The sequence below is a fragment of the Mobula hypostoma genome, chromosome 1, assembly GCF_963921235.1.
Source record: "Mobula hypostoma chromosome 1, sMobHyp1.1, whole genome shotgun sequence".
NCBI lineage: Eukaryota > Metazoa > Chordata > Chondrichthyes > Myliobatiformes > Myliobatidae > Mobula > Mobula hypostoma.
Window position 1 is genome coordinate 47,545,527 of NC_086097.1, and position 22,883 is coordinate 47,568,409.

General features: G+C 38.9%; 1 protein-coding gene across 1 annotated transcript; it reads right to left on the minus strand.

Annotated features, from left to right (window-relative positions):
- Nucleotides 1–340: 340 nt before the first annotated feature.
- On the minus strand, nucleotides 341–22,728 carry xrcc3 (X-ray repair complementing defective repair in Chinese hamster cells 3). Its single transcript, XM_063064623.1, has 7 exons — nucleotides 22,222–22,728; nucleotides 17,043–17,180; nucleotides 15,698–15,910; nucleotides 14,404–14,558; nucleotides 12,860–13,072; nucleotides 11,048–11,094; nucleotides 341–4,228 (listed from the first exon to the last, which is right to left on the minus strand). The coding sequence occupies exons 1-7, from the start codon at nucleotides 22,274–22,276 to the stop codon at nucleotides 3,979–3,981; spliced, it is 1,071 nt and encodes a 356-aa protein (XP_062920693.1). The 5' UTR covers nucleotides 22,277–22,728; the 3' UTR covers nucleotides 341–3,978.
- Between the last annotated feature and the right edge of the window lie 155 nt (nucleotides 22,729–22,883).

The following is a 22,883-nucleotide window of genomic DNA, read 5'->3' on the forward strand; positions in this document are numbered from 1 at the left end:
TGACAGATCAACAATGTCAAGTATTTAAGAAGCCGTTGGAGGAATTTAACAATTGCCCATTCCTATCAGGCACAACAATAGAGCAGAGGATGGCTGAAATGTGGCTAACTAGAGAAGTCAGAGACAGCATTAGATCCAAGATGACATACAAATTGGTCAAAAAAAACCCAAACAAACTGCAGCCTGGGAACGGTTTGAAATTCAGCAAAGAACAAGCAAGTTACTAAACAAAAAAAAAATCAGAGTAAGATTGCACACAATGTAAAACTGAACTTTAAGCTTCTATAGATATGTCAAAAGAGACTGATCAGTCAGAAATAAGGATGTTTATAATGGGAACTTTGCAATGGTATTCACCAAGGACATGGAGGTAGTGACATCAAGGCTTTGTCATGGGAAAAGATTAAAAGGTGGATGAGGAAAATATCCTTGAAGAAAAGGCTCCAGTACAGGACCTTGAATCACATTCTGAATAACACTTTGAATTGTTCAGTTTAACTCCATACTACTCAAAAAAAACTGTATCATGGTATCATTGTTCTGTAGAATATTTTCATGTTAATGTCTGAGCTTTAAAAAGTTCAACTGGAAAACAGAAAAATATTTAAGGTTTAAAGTAGGATAGAATTTGTATTTAACCTAATCTATAGGATACATAAAGTGGAAGGGAATCAAGTGTTCACTCAAAATTCAAAAACAAAACTGATGCTGGAAACAAGAAACATAGAAAATAGGTGCAGGAGTAGGCCATTCGGCCCTTCGAGCCTGCACCGCCATTCAGTATGATCATGGCTGATCATCCAACTCAGAACCCTGCACCTGCCTTCTCTCCATACCCCCTGATCCCTTTAGCCACAAGGGCCTTATCTAACTCCCTCTTAAATATCGCCAATGAACTGGCCTCAACTGTTTCCTGTGGCAGAGAATTCCACAGATTCACCACTCTCTGTGTGAAGAAGTTTTTTCCTAATCTCGGTCCTAAAAGGCTTCCCCTTTATCCTCAAACTGTGACCCCTCGTTCTGGACATCCTCAACATCAGGAACAATCTTCCTGCATCTAGCCTGTCCAATCCCATTAGGATTTTATACGTTTCAATAAGATCACCCCTCAATCTTCTAAATTCCAGTGAGTATAAGCCTAGTCGATCCAGTCTTTCATCATATGAAAGTCCTGCCATCCCAGGAATCAATCTGGTGGATCTTCTTTGTACTCCCTCTATGGCAAGAATGTCTTCCCTCAGATTAAGGGACCAAAACTGCACACAATACTCCAGGCCAGGCAGCATCTCTAGGAAGAGGTACAGTTGATGTTTCAGGCCGAGACCCTTCGTCAGGACTAACTGAAGGAAGAGTTAGTAAGAGATTTGAAAGTGGGAGGGGGAGGGGGAGATCCAAAATGATAGGAGAAGACAGGAAGGGGAGGGATGGAGCCAAGAGCTGGACAGGTGATTGGCAAAGGGGATATGAGAGGATCATGGGACAGGAGGTCCGGGGAGAAAGACAAGTGGGGGGGGGGAACCAGAGGATGGGCAAGGGGTATAGTCAGAGGGACAGAGGGAGAAAAAGGAGAGTGAGAGAAAGAATGTGTGTATAAAAATAAATAACGGATGGGATACGAGGGGGAAGTGGGGCATTAGCGGGAGTTAGAGAAGTCGATGTTCATGCCATCAGGTTGGAGGCTACCCAGACGGAATATAAGATGTTGTTCCTCCAACCTGAGTGTGGCTTCATCTTTACAGTAGAGGAGGCCGTGGATAGACATGTCAGAATGGGAAAAAGAAATTTGCAAAAAGAAAATTTTGTAAATCTGTGAGGAGAGAAAGAGTCATTTTGGACTGATGATCTTTCAGAACTCAAAAGTTAGGAAACAAACATGGTTTGTATTGCAGAGAAAAAGGCGTAGAAAGAACAAAGTAAATGTTGGTGAGAGGGTGGAGATCAATAAAGGCAACAGGGCAGATGGTGTTGGTGTTAACAGAAAGAGGGTGTTGAAGGCCGGTTAAATACAAGTGATCTGTCTAGAGGGGGTACAAGTAGAGGAGAATGAGAACAGTGACAAGAGAAGAACAAACTAACATTGCAGCTGTGAAATACAGAACACAGCTGTTCCTGAGTAGTTCAAGCACCATTTGTGGAGAGAGACAGAATTAGCCTTACAAGTTAAAGACCATCCAACAGAATTAGAAAGGTTGGCTATTTTGATTTGTTGACTTTAATATTATGTTCCAAAAGCTGCACTGTTCTGAGATGGAAGATGTTAATCATCAAACATCTGAGGATGCTGAACCAACTCCTTTGCTGCATATCTCTGTTAACACAAAAATTCTCTTTAATTCATTTTAGGAATTCTGTGACTTTTCGCCATGTTAAACTACAATTCTTTCCTAGTCAATCTCAGATTAGTTGAAACCCACTTCCCTTGTTCAAGCTTACTTTGGGCTTGTTGGAACAGTGGAAGAGGCCAAGAATAGGTTAGCATGAAAGGTGCCATGATAGAGGACCAGGTGTTGGTGAGATGAAAGAACCAGGGAGTTGCAAAGGAACCACCGTCTGAAAAGCTGTGTGGTGAATGGAGGGGAGCATGTATCTCACTTAAAGTTATGTAACATGATCCATTAAATGTGGAGGCTGGTTAAGTGGAAAGCAAGTGCAAGGGGAACTCCATCCTTGCTGTGCGTAGAAGGAGAGGGGATGAGTGCATAAGTGTGAGGAATTGAACACATGCTGTGACTTATTGGATCTTCCAGAATCCTCTTTTGTTCTGCTGTTGTCACAGAGTCACATAGAACAGAAATAGCCTTTTAGCCCTCCACGACCATGCCCACTATCAAGTACGTATTTATCAAAAAACTTCTCTGCCGCTTGTTGAATTTGCGAATACTGATTTTTAAAAATCTTTTATGTTTTACCACATCTAACACTGATTCTTTAAAATTCAGTTTAATTGAAACCCATTTCTACCAACATAATTTATTCTCACCTCAAATTTGCTGACACATTTGTTCTTTTCATTCCTTTGGGAAGTTTGGGCAGCTATATTACAGTACAACAGCCCTTTCTTGTAGTACATTCCTTGTAGTGTTTTCTCCCTTCACACCATGATGTGATTCCATGACAATATTTTTCTGCCATTCAAGAATCATTTAAAATCACAGAAAAATATTTTATTATAAATTCACAATCTACATTGTAGAAATTAGTTTTCTAAGTGAAGCAGAGGTTTATAAATTGCAAAATCATTACACTTTTTAATAACAGGAACACTTGTCAACTTGAACTTATTTCATACAAACCATGAATTTATTGCTATCTACCAGCCATGCCAGAATGATTATTATAACATTTGCCAATTAACAGGCTGTGATTCATTGCCAGTTCAACTACAAGAATTACTTGTCGTTAGTCTTAAAAAAAACTTGGTTTAACCTCTCAGGCACAAGAGACATTTCAGTTGAATAACTTGTGATTTTACAATATCTAATCGGCAGTATTAATTTTTAAAAGTACAATCATTGAGGCACAGAAACTTAATGAAGTCAGCAAAAATTTGATAAATATTCAGAAGATCCTTTTTTAAAATCTCTCACTACTTTGTTCCTGTTAAAAGTTTTAATTGCAGAATTAAATAAAATGCAGCAATTAAATGACTGCCTTAGGCTGCCAAATTATTTTGGTTAAAGCTGTGAACTATTTTGAAAATAGTCATTCAAATGAGTAAGAGAATTTGAGGATGTCTGGACCAGCCAGCTTTTAGAAAACAGTGATTTTGAAAAATAAAGGCAAGGATCATAAATATAAACCGCCATGGGTAATGTAAACATTAATAATTGTTAAAGTCACAACAAATTATTATAAAATTATGTTGAAATATTACATCATTCTGACACAGAGGGAGGTTGATGATGGAGTTAACCTTATTGGAAATGCAATGACAGAAAAATACTGCAGTGGGAGAAAAAAGGTTAGGTCCAGCCTTGGTTATACTCCTGTTCCTTTCATTCCCCTTACACCTTCTTTATTGATTATATAGTTGCAGAATGTTTGGGGAAGATGAGGGGCAAAAATAATTTCCATTCTTCGTAGAACTGTCCCAGTATTTGAGTCACAAACACTGCCATCAGGAAGCTTGCCTTCTATGTAAATCTGTGTTCGACTAACCATTAGCCTCATCAAGAGTTGATTTGACCAGGTCAAACCTAGTGTTGGTAACACTCTTCTGTCCACTATGCTGGAAAACAAAAAGGATACCATAAAATTTACATATAGTAGCACATTTGTAAAATAATAGCTCTTTCAAGGAATGCTGTGCAACAATCTGCACATAGTGTTCATATAAGCACTATAACTGTCGAAAACTATCCTCCTCCAGTACCATTCACTAATGCACTGCTCATTTTAATCATTGCAGCTCTGGCAATTATTGGTATTGGTTTAGTGTATTCATGTGTAATCAGTGAAAATCTCATCCTGCCTACTATTCACAGATTAAATCATTACACAGTGCATTGCGGCAGAATAAGGTGCAACAGTAACAACGCAGAATAAATTGAAAAAGCTATCAAAAAGTACAGTGCGGGTAAATGATGAAGTTCAGATCATAACAAGGTAGATTGTGAGGTCAAGAGTCCATCTTATTATACAAGAGGACCATTCAAGTGTCTGGTAGGAGTGGGATAGAAGCAGTCCTTGAGTCTGGTGGTACTCTGAGCACCAAATTCCAAGATTAGGTTCTCAGCTCCAAAATTCCTCCCTCAGTCTCTCCATATACCTGTTCTCCTTTAAGATGTTGGATAAATTGCAGCCAAACAAGTTTGGACACTGAGCCAGTATTCTGAATAAGATTAATTTACTTTCATAGCATTTTCATGAAGCACACCCCAATATTTTGTGAAGAATTATAGTTAATCAGCTGTTGTCTCATTTCATAGCATTTTGTAGCTAACACTGTTTCAATATTCAACTCTGTTCTAAATTACAAAAAAAACTATACAAGTAATTCCAATTCCGAGAGCCATTCTGTGATAAAATTTAATAAACACCAGTTATTAATTACTGCAATTGGCCAACTTTAACAAGGAGATCTAGAGTTTAGGCCATATGATCATAGACATAGGAGACAAAGGAGCAGAATTATGCCATTCGGCCAATCGAGTCAGCTCTGCCATTCCATCATGGCTGATTTATTATCCCTCTCAACCACATTCCTTCTGCCTTCTCCCCATAACCTTTGGCACCCTGACTAATCAAGAATCTATCAACCTCCGCTTTAAATATACTCAATGATTTGGCCTCCACAGCCGTCTGTAACAATGAATTCCACAGATTCACCACACTCTGACTAAAAATAAATTCCTCATCTCTGTTCTAAATAGTCAACTTGGACGTTTGACACTTAAGAATTTTATTTTCATAGAAATAAGCTTCCTGCTGTAACAGGTATATTTTGTGCTGCAAACAAATCTTATCCTATCATTCTTCACATATACTCCATTTCATAAAACCATAAGACATAGGTATAAAGTAAGGCTATTTGTCCCATCGAGTCTGCTCTTCCATTCAGTCATGGCTGATCCCTCCCCCCATCCCCACTCCCCAGCTTCTCCCTGTAGCCTTTGATCCCAAGGCCAATCAAGAGCCTATCAATCTCTGCCTTAAGTACACCCAACGGCCTGACTTCACCAAATGCATGGTAATAAATTCCACAAATTCATCACCCTCTGACTAAAGGAATTTTGCCCCATCTCTGTTTTAAATGGATGCCCCTCTATCCTGAAGCTGTGCCCTCTTGTCCTAGACTCCCCCACCACGTGAAGCATCCTTTCCACATCTACTCTATCTATGCCTTTCAACATTCAAAGGTTTCAATGAGTTTGGCCACTCATCCTTCTAAATTCCAGCAGGTACAGTCCCAGAGCTATCAAATGTTCCTCATATGATAACCCTTTCATTCCCTGAATCATCTTTGTGAACCTCCCCTGAACTCTCTCCAATGCCAGCACATCTTTTCTTAGACAAGGAGCTCCAAACTGTTCACAATACATAAGGTGAGGCCTCACCAGTGTCCCGGAAAGCCTCAGCATTGCATACCTGCTCTTGTATTCTAGACCTCTTGAAATGAATGCTAACATTGCATTTGCCTTCCTCACCACTGACTCAACCTGCAAGTTAACCCTTAGGGTGTTCTGCACAAGGACTCCCAAGTCTCTGCGTCTCAGAATTTTGGATTTTCTCCTTGTTTAGAAAATAGTCTGCACATTTATTTCTTCTACCAAAGTGCATGACCATGTGTTTTTCAACACTGTATTTCATTTGCCACTTTCTTGCCCATTCACCTAATCTATCCAAGTCCTTCTGCTACCTTCCTGCCTCAACACTACCTGCCCCTCCAGCAATCTTCACATCATATACAAACCTGACAACAAAGCCATCTATTCCATCATCTAAATCATTGATATACAGCATAAAAGGAAATAGCCCCAACACCAACACCTGCAGAACACCACTAGTCACTGGCAGCCAACCAGAAGAGGACTAATTGCCACTTGCTCAATCCCTTTATCGATCCCACTTGTAATCTCCTCAAAGAATTCCAACAGGTTTGTCAAGCAAGATTTTCCCTTAAGGAAACCCCATGTTGACTTTGTCCAATCTTGTTGAGTTTCACCAAGTTTTCCATAACCTTATCCTCAACAACTGTCTCCAACATCTTCCCAACCACTGAGATCAAGCTAAATGGTCTACAATTTCCTTTCTGCTGCCTCCCTATTTCTAAAAGAGTGGAGTGACATTTGCAATTTTCCAGTCCTCTGGAACCACGCCAGAGTCCAATGATTCTTTATACTTTATTGTCGCCAAACAATTGATACTAGAGCTTACAATCATCACAGTGATATTTGATTCTGTGCTTCGCGCTCCCTGGAGTACAAATCGATAGTAAATATTAAAAACTTAAATTATAAATCATAAATAGAAAATAGAAAAGGGAAAGTAAGGTAGTGCAAAAAAAACCGAGAGACAGGTCCGGATATTTGGAGGGTATGGTCCAGATCTGGGTCAGAATCCATTCAGCAGTCTTATCACAGTTGGAAAGAAGCTGTTCCCAAATCTGGCTGTACGAGTCTTCAAGCTCCTGAGCCTCCTCCCGGAGGGAAGAGGGATGAAAAGTGTGTTGGCTGGGAGGGTCATGTCCTTGATTATCCTGGCAGCACTGCTCCGACAGCATGTGGTGTAAAGCGAGTCCAAGGACGGAAGATTGGTTTGTGTGATGTGCTGCGCTGTGTTCAGGATCTTCTGCAGCTTCTTCTGGTCTTGGACAGGACAACTTCCATACCAGGTTGTGATGCACCCTAGAAGAATGCTTTCTACAGTGCATCTATAAAAATTATTGAGGGTTTTAGGGGACAGGCCAAATTTCTTTAGCTTTCTCAGGAAGTAAGGGCGCTGGTGGGCCTTCTTGGCAGTGGGCTCTGCTTGGTTGGACCAAGTCAGGTCATTTGTGATATTGACCCCCAGGAACCTAAAGCTTTTGACCTGTTCCACTTGCGCACCACTGATGTAAATGGGGTTGTGCAGTCCGCTACTCCTTCTGAAGTCAACAACTAATTCCTTCGTCTTGCTGACAATAGGTTATTGTCTTCGCACCATGCCACCAGGTTCTTAATTTCCTCTCTGTACTCAAACTCATCATTACCCGAGATATGGCCTACAATTGTGGTGTCATCAGCAAACTTATATATTGAGTTCGATGGAAACTCCGCTACACAATCATGGCTGTACAGTGAGTACAGCAGGGGGCTGAGTACACAGCCTTGTGGGGCACCAGTGCTCAGAGTGATTGTAGAGGAGATCTTGCCCCCTATTTTTACAGCCTGGGTCCTGTCTGTGAGGAAGCTGAAGATCCAGCTGCAGATCTGAGTGCTAAGGCCCAGGTTCCGGAGCTTAGGAATCAGTTTATTTGGAATGATGGTATTAAAAGCAGAGCTGTAGTCAATGAAAAGGAGCTTTACATATGCGTCTTTATTCTCCAGGTGTTCTAAGGAGGAATGTAGGGCCAGAGAGATGGCATCTGCCGTTGACCTGTTGCTCCGGTAGGCGAATTGCAAAGCATCTTGGTTGACCGGTAGGCTGTGGTTGATGTGTGCCATAACCAATCGCTCGAAGCATTTCATAGCAATTGATGTCAGAGCCACAGGTCGATAGTCATTCAGGCATGCCACCTTGCTCTTCTTTGGCACCGGGATTATCATTGCCTTCTTAAAACATGAGGGGATCTTAGACTGAAGCAAGGAGCAGTTGAACATGTCAACAAACACTCCAGCTAGCTCGCTTGCACAGGCCCAGAGAACCCGTCCCAGGACGCCATCTGGGCACATCGCCTTCCTTGGATTTATCTTCAGGAAGGCCTTTCTAACGTCCTCCTCAGTGACAATGAATCTCGATGCCACCAGGTCCAGTTCATCCGAAGGAAGTGGGACGCTACTCTTCTGTTTGAATCTTGCATAGAATACGTTAAGTTCGTCAGGAAGAGAAGCACCACAGTTATTGATATTCCCAGCTTTTTCTTTGCACCCAGTGATCTCATTTAGACCCTGCCATAGTCTACTGGCATCCCTCTGGTTAGCCTGGGCTTCCAGCTTGGCTCGATATTGCCTCTTGGCACCCTTAATAGCTTGAAACATCATTACGAATGCCTCAACAATCTCTACCACTACCTCTTTCAGAACCCTAAGGTGCAGCTCATCTGGTTCGACTGACTTGTGTAGCTTTAGGTCTTTCAGCTTTTTGAACACCTTCTCCCTTGTAATAGTAACTGCACTCACTTCTCTTCCCTCACACTCTTAACTCCTGGCTCGTTGCTAATGTCTGATGCAAAATACTTATTTAGTTCATCTGCCATCTCCTTATCCCTGTTATTATTTCTCCAGCCTCATTTTCTAGTGGTTCTAATTCCACTCAACTCTCTTTTATGTGCTTGAAAAAGCTTTTTCTATCTACCTTGATATTGTTTGCTAGCTTACTTTCATATTTCATCTTTTTCCCTTCTAATGATTCTTTTAGTTGCTTTCTGTAAATTTTTTTTTTAAAGCTTCCCAATCCTCTACCTTCTCTCTAATTTTTGCTTTGTTGTATGCACTCTTTAGTTCTTTGACCTCCCTTGTCAGCCATAGTTGTACTATTTTGCCATTTGTGTATTTCTTTATTTTTGGAATACAGTTATCCTGCACCTTCATCAATTTTTCCAGAAACTCAAGCCATTGCTGCTGTGCTGTCGTCCCTGCCAGCATCTCCTTCCAACTTACTTTGGCTAGCTCCTCTGTCCTACCACTGTAATTTCCTTTACATTGTAATTCTGCAACATCACACATTGTTTTCTCCCAGTCAAATTTCAAGTTCAACTCAATCAAATTGTGATCACTATCTCCTAAGGGTTCCTTACCTTAAGCTCTCTAAACATCTCCAGTTCATAACGCCCAATCCAGTATAGCTGATTCCCTACTAGGCTCAATGACAAACTGCTCTAAAAAGCCATCTTGTAGGCATTCGGCAAATTCACTTTCGAGATCCATTACCAACTTGATTTCCCCAATATATCTGCATGTTAAAATTTCCCATGATTGTCATAACTTTGCCCTTTTGACACAACTTTTCTATTTCCTTTTCTTGCATTTAAATTTGTGCCCGAGTGCATTTATGTCAACAGTTCAAACCCCTCAATATAGTAACAAATTCCATATTCTTTTTACTGAAAAGCAGTTTGGAATTTTGCAAATTGGATTTATTAGCAACTCATTACGTAAAGACCTCTTATTTTGAGTTCCCTCTGCTATACAAACTTACAAAACTGCTGGATTACCAGTAGTAACACGCACTGTCGAGCACTTCCCCTCCATCTACCAAAAGCAGGGGTTTCCAGTGGCCAACCATTTTAATTTCTATCCCCATTCCCATTCTGATATGTTGGTCCATAGCTTTTGCCACGATGAGGCGAATCTCAGGGTAAAGAAGCAACACTTCATATTCTGTCTAGGTATCCTCCAACCTGCTGGCATGAGCTTTGATTTCTCCTTCTGGTAATTTTTTCCTGTCTCCTTTTATTCCCCACTTTGGCCTCATATCTTCTCCTCACCTGCCTATCACCTCCCACGGTGCCCCTCCTTCCTTTCTCCTATGGTCCACTCTCCTCTCCTACCAGATTCCCTCTTTGCCAGCCCTTTATCTTTCCCACCCTATAACCTTCTAGCTAGTCTTCCTTCCTCCCACCCCTGCCTTTTTATTCTGGTGTCTTCCTCCTTCCTTTCCCGAAGAAGAGTCTTGGCTCAAAACATCAACTGTTTATTAGTTTCCAGTGATGCTGCCTGACCTGCTGAGTTCTTGAAGCATTTTATGAGAGTTGCTCTGGATTTCCAGCACCTGCAGAATCCCTTGTGTTTAGTATTACCAGTAGGGCTCTTCTTTCAAAGAGCCCCAACTGTTGTCTGCTTAACAATTGCTTTCTATTCCTTTTGATATCAATGTAATCTTTTTCTTGTACTTTATCCAATATTCAGATCATTCGGTAAAATAACTCAACACAATCTATGGTCTAACCTAGACTTTAGTTGTTCTACAAATCTGGATTCTATTCCTCCAGAAAAGGAACTGCAATCTTTGTTCTGATGAAGAGTCTTAACTGGAAATATTTAATTCTGCTTTTCCTTTCACAGATGTTACGTGCCCTGCCAAGGATTTCCAGTATTTAATTCTACTATTTTGGTAATTTATATCATTACCTTTAAAAAAAAATGCAAATACGTACACCTACTTACCACTTTACCTCTATTGAATTATATTTTATTAACTTATTTATGGTAATATTTTGTTCTATGCACAGTGTGTGATACATGTACTGTGGTGCACTGTGGTCTGGAGAAACATTTTGTTTGGTTGTATATGGGTCAGAGGACAATAAACTTGAACTATTTCATTTGGATTCTTATGGTTACGTTTCATGGCACAAAATAATTCGTTAGTTAAATGCAAATGAATAGGCAAAATAAATTATACTTGCCCTAATTGATTCTGAGCCAAATGAGAATCACTTACTGCATCTGCTACCTGCAAGAAAAGTACAGAAGATCACTTTAGATTTAATTAAATTACTAATACCACTGGCTTAATTATATGCATACATTATGAACATACAAACTAGGAGGCCATTTGGTCCTTCAAGCCCACTCCACTATAGCTGACTAAGTTGAAACCTCCATATTCCTGACTACCAATGGTTATCTTTCACCACTTAGCTTACTAAGCATCTATCTACCTCTACTTTACAAATATTTAAAGAGTCTGCTTCCTCACCCAGGGGAAAAAAAACCCACTTCTTCTGTCTTAAATTGATGAACCCAGTCCAGTTACCTTGCATCCTTCTAGATATACAGTGCCTATAAAAAGTATTCATCCCCCCCACCTTTGTCAAGGAGGATGTCAAAGATAAGTTTTTCACACAGACAGTGGTGAGTATGTGAAATACACTGCCAGCAACGGTGATAGATACAATAGGGTCTTTTAAGAGACTCTTAGATAGACACATGGAGCTTAGAAAAATAGAGGGCTATGCAGTAGGGAAATTCTAGCCAGTTTTTAGAGTAGGTTACATGGTCAGCACAACATTGTGGGCTGAAGGCCCTGTAATGTGCTGTAGATTTCTACGTTTTATGAAACCTATCCTGAGGTTTCTTATCTTTTTTTTGCGATATGGCAAGCAGAACTGTATATAGTACTCAGTGTCATCTAAAGAAGGTTTCATGTGTAACTCTCTAATTGTATCCAATTCTATCTAATTCTTGATTTTTTTTCCTTGAAAAGAAAATTGGCTTTGGTAATTAATCTATAGTGCAACTTTTATTGATGTGCTTGTGCTCCAAGATCCCTTTGTTCCACTACTCCACTTAGATTGACACTTCGAAGTAATAAAGTGACCTCCCCGCTTTTCCTAGCAATCTGTATTGAACTTCATTTGTTAGGTTTTTGCCCACTCTCCAAGTTTGCTCATGGTCTTCTGTAATTTGTTGCAGGCTGTAATTTGATATCTCCTGGAAATTAAAAAAAAATACATTTTCTATATGATATACCCTTTTCAGGATCATGACTGACAGCAAGAGAACTGTCAGAAAAGACCTGCATATGGAGAAAGCAGCACCCGTTACTCTTTTAGGAAAAAAAAGTAACTATGTTCAGGACTAGGTTTTTAAAAATGCTTTCATACTTCATTTTCTTGACCCAAAATTACTGGCTTCAAAATACCTTGGCATTAAATTAAAAACATTAAGTCAATCTTTAGTATGGATTAACGGTACACGACAACCCCATAACTATTTAAAATCTTTTAATTATTGTAGCATACTTACAGCTTCAACATAAGCCACAGACTAATAACAGTACTTTAGTGTTCAGTGTACATTTGATTACAACCATTTTGTCTGAAAAAAATTCAGAATACTACAACATGTTCTTCATAAAATGCATACTCTATATCATCAAATAATTTATTGCTTTGTGCATTTGGGGGTTCTCTTTTCAGATTTGAAACATGGGAATTATTGGCAAGATAGGCATTGGTTATTCAAAGATTGTTAAACTACTGTAATCACTCCAAGGAAGATGCTTCTACAATGATAGTGAGGGAATTCCAAACCCAACAGCATTAAATAAATGAGTTTAGAATAGTATACAAATTGGAAGTAGTGGTAAACTTACATATAGTTTGCTTTTGTCATTCTACGAAGTGTAGATTGAAGATTTAGAGTAGGTAAGAATTCCAAAATATGTAGCTAAGTATTCAAAGATCAACACATTGTGTTAATTTGGAAAGCAATACCTGGTTGACACAGATGACTGGGCTAGTAAACCTGTGGCTGAGATGGTGGAGCATGGCACCAAACTCCTGAAGACATCGGGCTTTTGTAATGGAATTACTGGCTCCAAATTCACATCTGAATAAAGCTGCAATGGAATCAATCACCACTAGGCGTATCAAACCACGTGACAGTAATACTGGTAATCTTTTACTAAGACAGTGATTGAAGGATTCCTACAAAACCAAAAAAAAAAGTTGCAGGCATTTAATTACCTCTAAACCAACGTTGCAAGGACAACAGTGTTAGTATTTAATGTGTACAAGAAAAATCAAACATTCATAATTCAACTTTTAACATGAGAATTCCAAAGGGAGCTGGATCTTTACACTCTATATTATCACCAATCTTGACTACTCCAATACAAACTATTGAGCATTCCAACAAATAATAATGTTTTAGTGATGAAAATACATTTGAGTTATCAATTACATTCTAAAGGGCCAAATTGTTTCAGTCAGCAGTGAATTTCCTGTATTCATCTCCGATTTAAAAGTTGCCTACATATTAGTTAATGTAATTTTCAAGTGATATCGAGTAATTGGATCCATATCCTCATTGTAAGCCCCTTTATAAAGATGGGGCCTCCTGCAACCTTAAACTACTCAATGAGAACCAGCCCACCCATAAGTCAAGGGGATAAAGGACAATGGACAGTTGATTCACCAAATCTGGTTCAACCATCTATCAAAGTTATTAAATCAATGATGTGTGCAGCATTGGAACATAATTATAGAAATGCTAGAAGGTGGCTGCCGTGAAGTTCAGAAATTTATTCATGTACAGTAATGCTGAACTTGTAGGTATTAACACACAAGTACACTTCACCATTTACTCCAGATTTACTAAGGAAATTGCAAATCATAGTAAATCCAGGCAACAAAATCAATGGGAACCACGGAAGACTATTTAATAATATTGATCTCAATATGCACCCAAAAAATTACAATAAATTAAATAAAATTCCAATATTTGCAAATTCTATTAGGTGAATCTAGAATCACACTGTACTATATTTTTCTTCAGTAAACTGGGATAGTTTGTGACAAGGGGAAATTGTAAAAGAAGCTGAATTATTTACATGTCTGTACACTTCAAGGTAAATGATTGAAGTTTATGAAATATGCAGCTCAAGTATTTCAGTTTAGACTTAATTCTAAGATTAATGCAGACTTGGTTTCAGTTAACCGAGAATGACATTCTGAATGTAAGCACTTTTGTGAACTTGCATAGTATTTTCTCCCCCAAAATACAATTTAAAAACACAAAGTATTTATTTATATCAACTACACTCTTTTAATAATTTTTAACTCACATACACCCAGTACAGAATCTTAATTGGCCACCTATTCATTTCTTTAGTACCAACATCTGGCATATCACATATGTCCAAATATTGCTTATAGTATTAAGCATCTTCAACCTTAATTAGTATCATGTTAATCCCTGTACAGATTTTAGTTTTGCATGTGAAATATAACAACTCACTTGTGCACATTGGACTCACCACATCTGCAACATGTTCAATAAAGATGTTGTTACCAAACTTAATATTGTTGACAACATCAGCAGGTACATCAGCTCTTAACACAGGCTGAAAGGCAATCAACTGCTGCAAACGTTTATTTGGAAATGTATCTTCCGTACAAATATACACGGCACCTAAAGGGATAAGAGATTCAAAAAGTTCAAAGGGTTGGGGGGGGGGGAAGACATAAGAAAAAGCAAAAAAAAGAGAAGCAAGCAAAGATTGAGAATATTCATATATAGGAATGTAGAATTTACGATGTTTGATGAAATCAATTGAATTTAATAAAAAATGTAAAGTAGCATTATCTTTTTCTGTTCCAGTGATCACAAGAGCCTTGTACTGATAGTAACTGTTTAAATGCATTTTAATACAGATTCAGGACAAGTTCAGTTCAAGTGTGGATTCTTTGACTAAATACCTTACATTTACAGTGTATTCACTGGAAAATTCTGTATCATACTCATGGAGACACAGGAGTCATTTCCCCCTCAAAATGTATGGAAGGTAAGAATTGAATAAGCATTGGACAAGAATGCAGTTGTTTTAAAAGACTTGTTATTAATTGACACCGTAATTTAATTTTTTTTGAATGTCTAGAAATATTTTAAATATTTAGGTATGCTGATTGTTTTATAAGCATATAGAATTTTTTTAAAAGTTTAATCAACCTGACTTCTGGCTAAGTTTTACAGCGTAACAGCCAAATTCTTTTTCTCATGTCCTATTTTGAAAAATGGAAGATGAACACTAGCTGTAGATCATAAAAATTATCCTTATTATTAATCATTTATTTTCTTCACGATTGAATGCCTTTGAATTAAGTCTACATAGAGTATTTTAGTTTAAGGTACCATATTTTAGGGCAAGATCTCTTCTACCGCACAAGCAGTATACCACAATCATTCCATTACAAATGAGATAGAGATTGGATAATTAACTAAATAACTCCAAGAACTACTTTAAAAATAATTGATTATATATATTGAAGATCTAATAAAGCAATTACAACAGATCTATAAAGTAACAAAAACTAAAAGAAACTGGGAAAACTCAAAATAAGGAAGCATCTGTGGAAGAAGAAACGGTTACATTTCAGCTCAAGCTCCTTTGTAACAATTACAGTATCCAAATTAAAATTCTTTTACCTGAACCAAGAGCTTTCCCTTTCAATCCTTTACACCCCTGCGAGAATAGATTTACTTTCTTTTGCCTTATTTAACACATTTATTCAACTTGTAGAAGAATAAGTCACATCTAAAACAATGTTTACCTGATTCTTGTCCACCATAATTACATGGGAACTGTACAGACAAACAGAGCTGCATGCAAATCTGAGTCTTCCCTGATGAACTCTCTCCAACAATTTCCGTAATCCCCATTAATGGAATTCCACCTCCTAGTAGCAAGTCCAGTATTGGGCAACCCATACTAAGTCTTTGATTCTGAGTTGGAAAAGGACACTCTCCATTGTATATCTGAAGGGCTGGAGAACGAACAATATATAACAGATGTATTATTTCATACTTCCTTGTTACTTCTATTTCCTTACTTCACATTTATTTCCCGACCAAAAGAACAGGTAGAAAAGTACTTAATGTATTGGCTAGGTGTGGAAGGTTGAGAAATCAGCTCACTAGGTAATATTTCTTTACTCATGCTTCCAAATTCCTCTATTTAAGAAAGAATGAATTAACTTGGAGAAATCATTTGGCTAGAGAAGATCAGGAAACCAAAACATCCAATATGCAATGAAGTTTTTGATAGCCAGGTTTATGATAAATAATCCAGGTTATTTATCCTACCTCATGTCCATCAGTTTGCTACTTCAAACATCTAGGTCAATTTCTTCCAATTTTAGAATCACACAGACCAAAGTCTACTATATTGGTACTTCCATTATTTCGCTAATCCTCAATTCTAAAGTGAATGTATACATTTTTTCCTCAGGGAGTCTACTCTACAAATTCAATAGTAACAAAAAATTCTCATGTTTTATTTAATAAGATTGTTTCATCCTCATTTCTTTCCATCTTATGTTTGAATAAATTGACTTTTACAGAGTACAATTCCACATACACTGGCTGTGTCCAAGCAGTGCAACATGGAGGAACAGCAGGCAATATTGTTGCCTCAGAGTTCCAATGACCAGCACTATATTGTTGAGTTTGGATGTTCTCCTTAAACATGTACGAGTTTCCAAGTGCAGTTTTCCTCCAACATTTCAAAGACATGCTGGCTAGAAGACTAATTAGCATTTGTAAATTGCCTCTAATTTGGTTCAGTATTATAATATTTCATATACAAATTCTGTCAAACTGCTGGAGCACCATTAAAACCTTTAATTCTTTTTGATAATTTCTTATTAGAGAAAAACAATCTCATAGCCAAGTTCTGGAGCAGCTCTTGCCAGTCTCTGAATGAGGGTACATTCATAAAATGATAGCCAAACTTTAAAAAAACAGATTGTTGCTTAGCAGTTTTAAATGAATTATATGGATTAAGATAAAAATAAATGACTGAAATATATATTTCAAATAAATATAATGTTGAATGTTGGTCTTAATAATATTTTATTTCAATCCTACAAAGATTTTGCAGCACATCTTTTTACACACCTGTTACCACTGGATCACTCTTTATAGCCGCAGCAACAGTTTTATGCAAATATTGCACATCACGATTGGACAGTTTAGTGAGCCGTTGCAGATCTGGTCCTGACAACTTCAAGATCTCTTTCATGGAATGAATGTTTGCTGCAGAGTAAAAAAAAAATTGTAAGTATTGCAAATCACAAATCAATAATAGACAAAACTATCCAAGTTAAAATCTGTAATACAACCTCACATTATGGAGGGGTTGCATTCCTAGAAAACTATCCATACCACAAAATGTGAACCTTTGATTTTTTTTTAACAAATGCTATTTCTTTTGCATGTGTGATTTTGTTGTTTTTTTCTTCACTAAGTTCTGTGAGAGTGAATTTCTATTCTGTATCTCAATTTTTTTGGTAATGATTTGTAAATTCTTCAAAGACGAATTTCCATTACCTAAACTGCCTTAACACAGGCATACACTGTACTGTTTTCATTCCGTTTAAGTAAAATATTTAAAAATGTTTATTTCATAGCACACTATCAACATGTTCAGAGATTATACTTGCATAGAATTCTGAACTGAAGAAATTTGACTAGATAATAAAAAATTTTAAGTATAAAAATATATTTGTCCCACAGTGCTCCAAACCTATCACTTTCCTTCAGAAGCTTTCAGGAGTGATTCCCTAAAATATGTTTATATTAAAAAAGGCACATTTTTGAAAACACATTCTGAGATGGTGTGCTTTAAAAAAAACTATTTTAAAAGTTAGCACAATTTCTGAATTCCTATCCATGAATCAGGCCACAATCTTCTCTCTGGAAGTGTATTATTCTGCACTCTAGATATTAGATTAGATTCAACTTTATTGTCATTGTGCCGAGTACAGATACAAAGCCAATGAAATACATTTAGCATCTGACCAGAAATGCAAAGAATAGTGTTATTTACAAAATAACTGCGAATAAAAGAACACAACACAAATATAAAAGTACTGAGACAGTACAATACAGATGCAATACTGCTTAGCGCTGTGATGAGAGGTTCAGCAGTGTCACAGCCTCAGGGAAGAAGCTCTTCCTGTGCCTGCTGGTGCAGGAGCAGAGGCTCCTGAAGCACCTACTGGATGGGAGGAGAGTAAAAAGTCCATGGTTAGGGTGAGATGCATCCCTGATAATGCTTATCGCCCTGCCCAGGCAGTGTTTATGGTAGATGTTTTCAATGGTGGGCAATTGGGTACCAATAATCCGCTGGGCAGTTTTCACCACACGCTGGAGTGCTTTGCGGTCTGATACGGGATAATTGCCATACCACACTGAGAAGCAGCTGGTGAGTATGCTCTCAATGGTACAGCGGTAAGCGGTAAATATAAAAGATTTTGCCACGTAATTAGAAATTTAGAGTGAATTTTCCATGCCAGGTTAAAAAACCTATTTAGACTAATCCATACCCCAGCTCCAGGCCGGCAGCCGACAAGCTTCAGTATATTAAATACTTCTTTGATTTAAGAATGAGAGCACCCAGATGGAGACTTTTGCACCTTTGTTAGCTATAAGTGAGGTTCCAGAAGACTGGAGGATAACTAAAGTTGTTCTTTTATTTAATAATGCTAGCAGAGATAAACCAGATAATTACGGGCAAGTGAACCTTGCATCAGAAAATTATTGAAGAAAATCCTAACAAATAGGATTTATGTATGTTTGGAAAGGCAGAGAAAATCCTGAATCACATTGGTCGAATTTTATTGTGGAAATTAGTAAAATGATTAATGAAGGCAGGGTAAAAGCTATTAATGATATGGACTTTAGCAAGGCACCTGACAAGTTCCCCACATAGTCACCTGTTTATGAAAAGGTTATAGCACATGGAATCAAAGGAGAGTTGGCCTATTTGATCCAAAATTAGCATGGTGGTAGGAGGCATATTGCAATGGTGTACATTTCTGCTTGGGAGTCCATACCAGAGATATATCATAAGAATTGGCGCTGGGATACTTGTTGGCATTCAGAATTGGCAATCTTGGTACGACCTCCGGAAGGCTATCTCACACACAAAGCGATCATTTCAAACTAAACCTGAATCACAGACGAATGTTCAACAAGTGTGGTAGGGCTTGAATAACATCACCTCCTACAAAGCAAAGCGAAGCAACATAAATGGTAACAAGATTGCGTTCCCAGACTAGCTCAATACCTTTTATGCTCACTTTGACCAAAAGACCACGGGGGCACCTTCACGAGTCCCCCACAGCCTTGGATGACTATGTATCTGTGTGACTGAAACAACATGCAAGCATCCTTCATGACAGCAAACCCACAAAACTCATCTGGCCCAGAGAGTGGATCTGGCCACGTACTGGAAACCTGTGCTAATCAACTAGCTGGAGTGTTTAGACCTCTTCAACCTCTCACTTTGGCAGTCTGAGGCTCCCATCTGCTTTAAGCAGGCTTCAATCATAACAGTGCCCAAGAACTCGTTTCAATGACTATCATCCAGTAGCACTTACATCCACTGTGTAGAAGTGCTTTGAGAGTTTGTCCATAAAGCACATCAACATCTACCCGAGGAGTGAACTGGATCTGCTCCAATTTGCCTACGTCACAAGAGGTTAAGATGTAGTTTCATTGGCTGTTCACTCAGTTCTAGAACACCAATACAATGAAGATACATAGGCCCAGATACTCTTCATAGACTATAGCTCAGCATTCAACACTTTCAATCCCTTGAAACTGATCATTAGGCTCCAGAACCTGGGCTTCAATACCTCCCTGTGCAACTGGATCTTTAATTTCCTCACTGGCAGACCCCAGTTAGTACAAATTAGCAACAACATCTCTTCCACAATCACCACAGTACAGGAGCATGAGGCTGTGTGCTTAGACCCTGCTTTACTCACTATGCCTATGATTGTGTGGATAACTACAGCTGCAGTTCCATATTTAAGTTTGCTGATGATACCACTGACATTGGCTGAATCAAAGGTAGTAATGAATTGGTATATAGGAGGGAGATTGAAAATCTGGTTCATCAGTGGTACAACAACCTCTCAGTCAACACCAGGAAAACCAAAGAGCTGGTCATTGACTACAGGGGAAGAAGCTAAAGGTTCATAAACCAGTCCTCATTAGGGGATCAGAGGTGGAGAGGGTCAGTAGCTTAAAATTCCTTGACCGGCATTAGCAAACCTGAGGATATGATGGCAAGTAGATTCCATCACAGAGAAGGCATGACAGAACCTCAACTTTCTTAGGAGATTGCATAGATTCAGCATGACACCAAAAACTTTGACAAACTTCTATAGATGCACAGTGGAGAGTTCCTAACTGGTTGCATCACAGCCTGGTATGGAAACACCAATGCCCAGAAACTGAAATGTCTACAGAAAATGTTGGATACGGCACAGTCCATCACAGACAAACCTCTCCCCACCAGTGAGTATATTTATATGAAGCACTGCCACAAGAATGCAGAAACCATCAAAGACCTCCAGCATCCAGGCTATGCTTTCAGGCAGAAGGTACACCACAAGGTACAGGAAATTATTACCCTATAACCATCACACTCCTGAACCAGCGTGGTTAATTAACTTCACTGACTACAACTCTAACCTGATTTTATGACCTACAGACTCACTGTCAAGGACACTTTTACCGCTCACGTTCCCAGCATTATTTATTTTTTATATCTGCACACTAATACACTGGTTGTGTCAGTCTTCCGGTAGTTTTTGTAGATTCCATTGTATTTTTTTAATTTTTCCTGTAAATGCCTGCAAGAAAATGATTCTCAGGCTATTATAATGTAATGTATTTGCACTTTGATCATAAATTTACTTTGAACTTGTTGCTTTTATGTGCATCAATGAATTGGATGCAAGAAGTGTGATTGGAAGTTGAAAGCATCATGGATGATATAGCCCAGATGGGAATATGGGGAGAGCATTGGCAGATAAAATTTAATCCCAAATTTGTGGTGATATTTTTGGTAAATCAAATGGGGTAGGATGTATACAGTAAATGATAAGGAGCTAAGGAATATTCATGAAGAGAGAGACCTTGGTATTCAGTTCATAGTTCCCTAAAAAGTGGCAACACATGCAGATTCCGTGATGGCATGTGGAATGCTTGGCTTCATAAATCAGGAAAAAGAATACGAAAATTAGGAGGTTATGTTGCTACTTTACAAAATACTGTACTAGTCATTTGGTGTATTGTAAGACATTGGGGTCACTACCATTTGGAAATATGTGATTGTGCTGCAGGGATTCCAGAGCAGATGAACCATGATGCTGCCTGGATGGAGGGGTATAGTTATGGGGAGAGATTGGATAGGCTGGATTGGTTTTCCTTTGAAAAAAGGTGGGGAGAGGAAGAGGTCACCTGATAGAGATAAAACACAATTACAAAGATCCTTTGGTCCTGCCCAAGGGTTCTCTGCTGGAAATCTCGACTATGCTCTTTTCCATAGATGCTGAGTTCCTGAAGCATTTTGTGTGTGTTGCTTGAATTTCCAGCATCTGCAGATTTTCTCTTGTTTGTGACAAGTATAAAGAGATACATGGAATCTTTTTTTCATGGTAGGGATATCAAAAACAAGAGGGCATAAATTTAAAGTAAGAAGTAATTTAAACAGGATTTCAAGAATACAAACATAAAATAGTTCGACATAGAAGCAGGCCCTTGCGCACCAGAACATTTAAGCTGCATAAGATCTACATCCTACATTCTCCGCCTGTTTACGTGCCTCTATTAACGCCTCAAACACTGCCATCATATGTGTTCCCACCACCTGTCTCGGCAGTGTTCCCAGCACCTACCACTCCACGTAGAAAAAGGCTTTGCTCGAATACCCTTTAAATTCCCCGCGCCCATTCACCTTAAAAGCTATGTTTACAGATTTCTGATATTTTCACCCTGAGAAAAAGACTAACCATCTATTCTCACATTGTTTTATGAACATCTATCGATAGCTGTACTCTTTTGATTCACAATTTTTTTATCCTTATTGTATCACGTTGATGTCACAAATCATTTTGCTTTCTGAGAATATCGTGCATGCAGTCCAGATCAAGTACAGTACTCCATTCTCCCCCATTAGTGCCGATCCTTTCTCATTCATACGTCCATTAATAGACCTACTTTCTTGCCTTCAGATTTGTAGCATCCTATTTCCTTTTTAAAAAATAACACAGAAGCTGACCTTTTCTAACAGCGACCACCACTTTCGGGTTGAGGTCCAGCTGCCCCCAATCCATTGCCCGGGTCGGGCCGCCGCCACCACACTCCGCCCGCTAACGGAGAAAGCGCGCGCCGGGTCATGGGTCACGGGTCACGGGTCACGGGTCACCGGGCAACTCTGCGCCCTGCCTCTAGGTGGCAGCCCCCCACAAACGAAGGGTCTCGGCCCGAAACGTCGATGCTCTACTTTTCCGTAGGTGCTGCCTGGCCCGCTGAGTTCCTCCAGCATGTTGAAATTCAGAACTCATTTTGTTTAAAACGAAGCTACACGTTCTGATCGGCACTTATCAATGACGCCGCAAACATGTTTTTCTTAAGGGTTCCGGCCCGAAACGTTGGCTGATCGTTTCCACGGATGCTGCCCGACCTGCTGAGTTCCTCCAGCGTGTTGTGAGTGTTTTTGTTAAAATTTTAAATTTCCGATTTACAACCAGCTGGCGGCAGGAGAGATTTAGTGCCTTGGGATTTGTCCGAGTTTCGACTCTCCCGTCTATCATTGGCTAAAAAAGCCACAAGTCGATTGGCTGAAGAATAAGGGTTTCGTATGTCAATCGAGTGAGCGCTGATTGGTTAAACGCGCTTAATCTTGGGTAATTGGTTAATATGATGACAGTATGTGGGAAA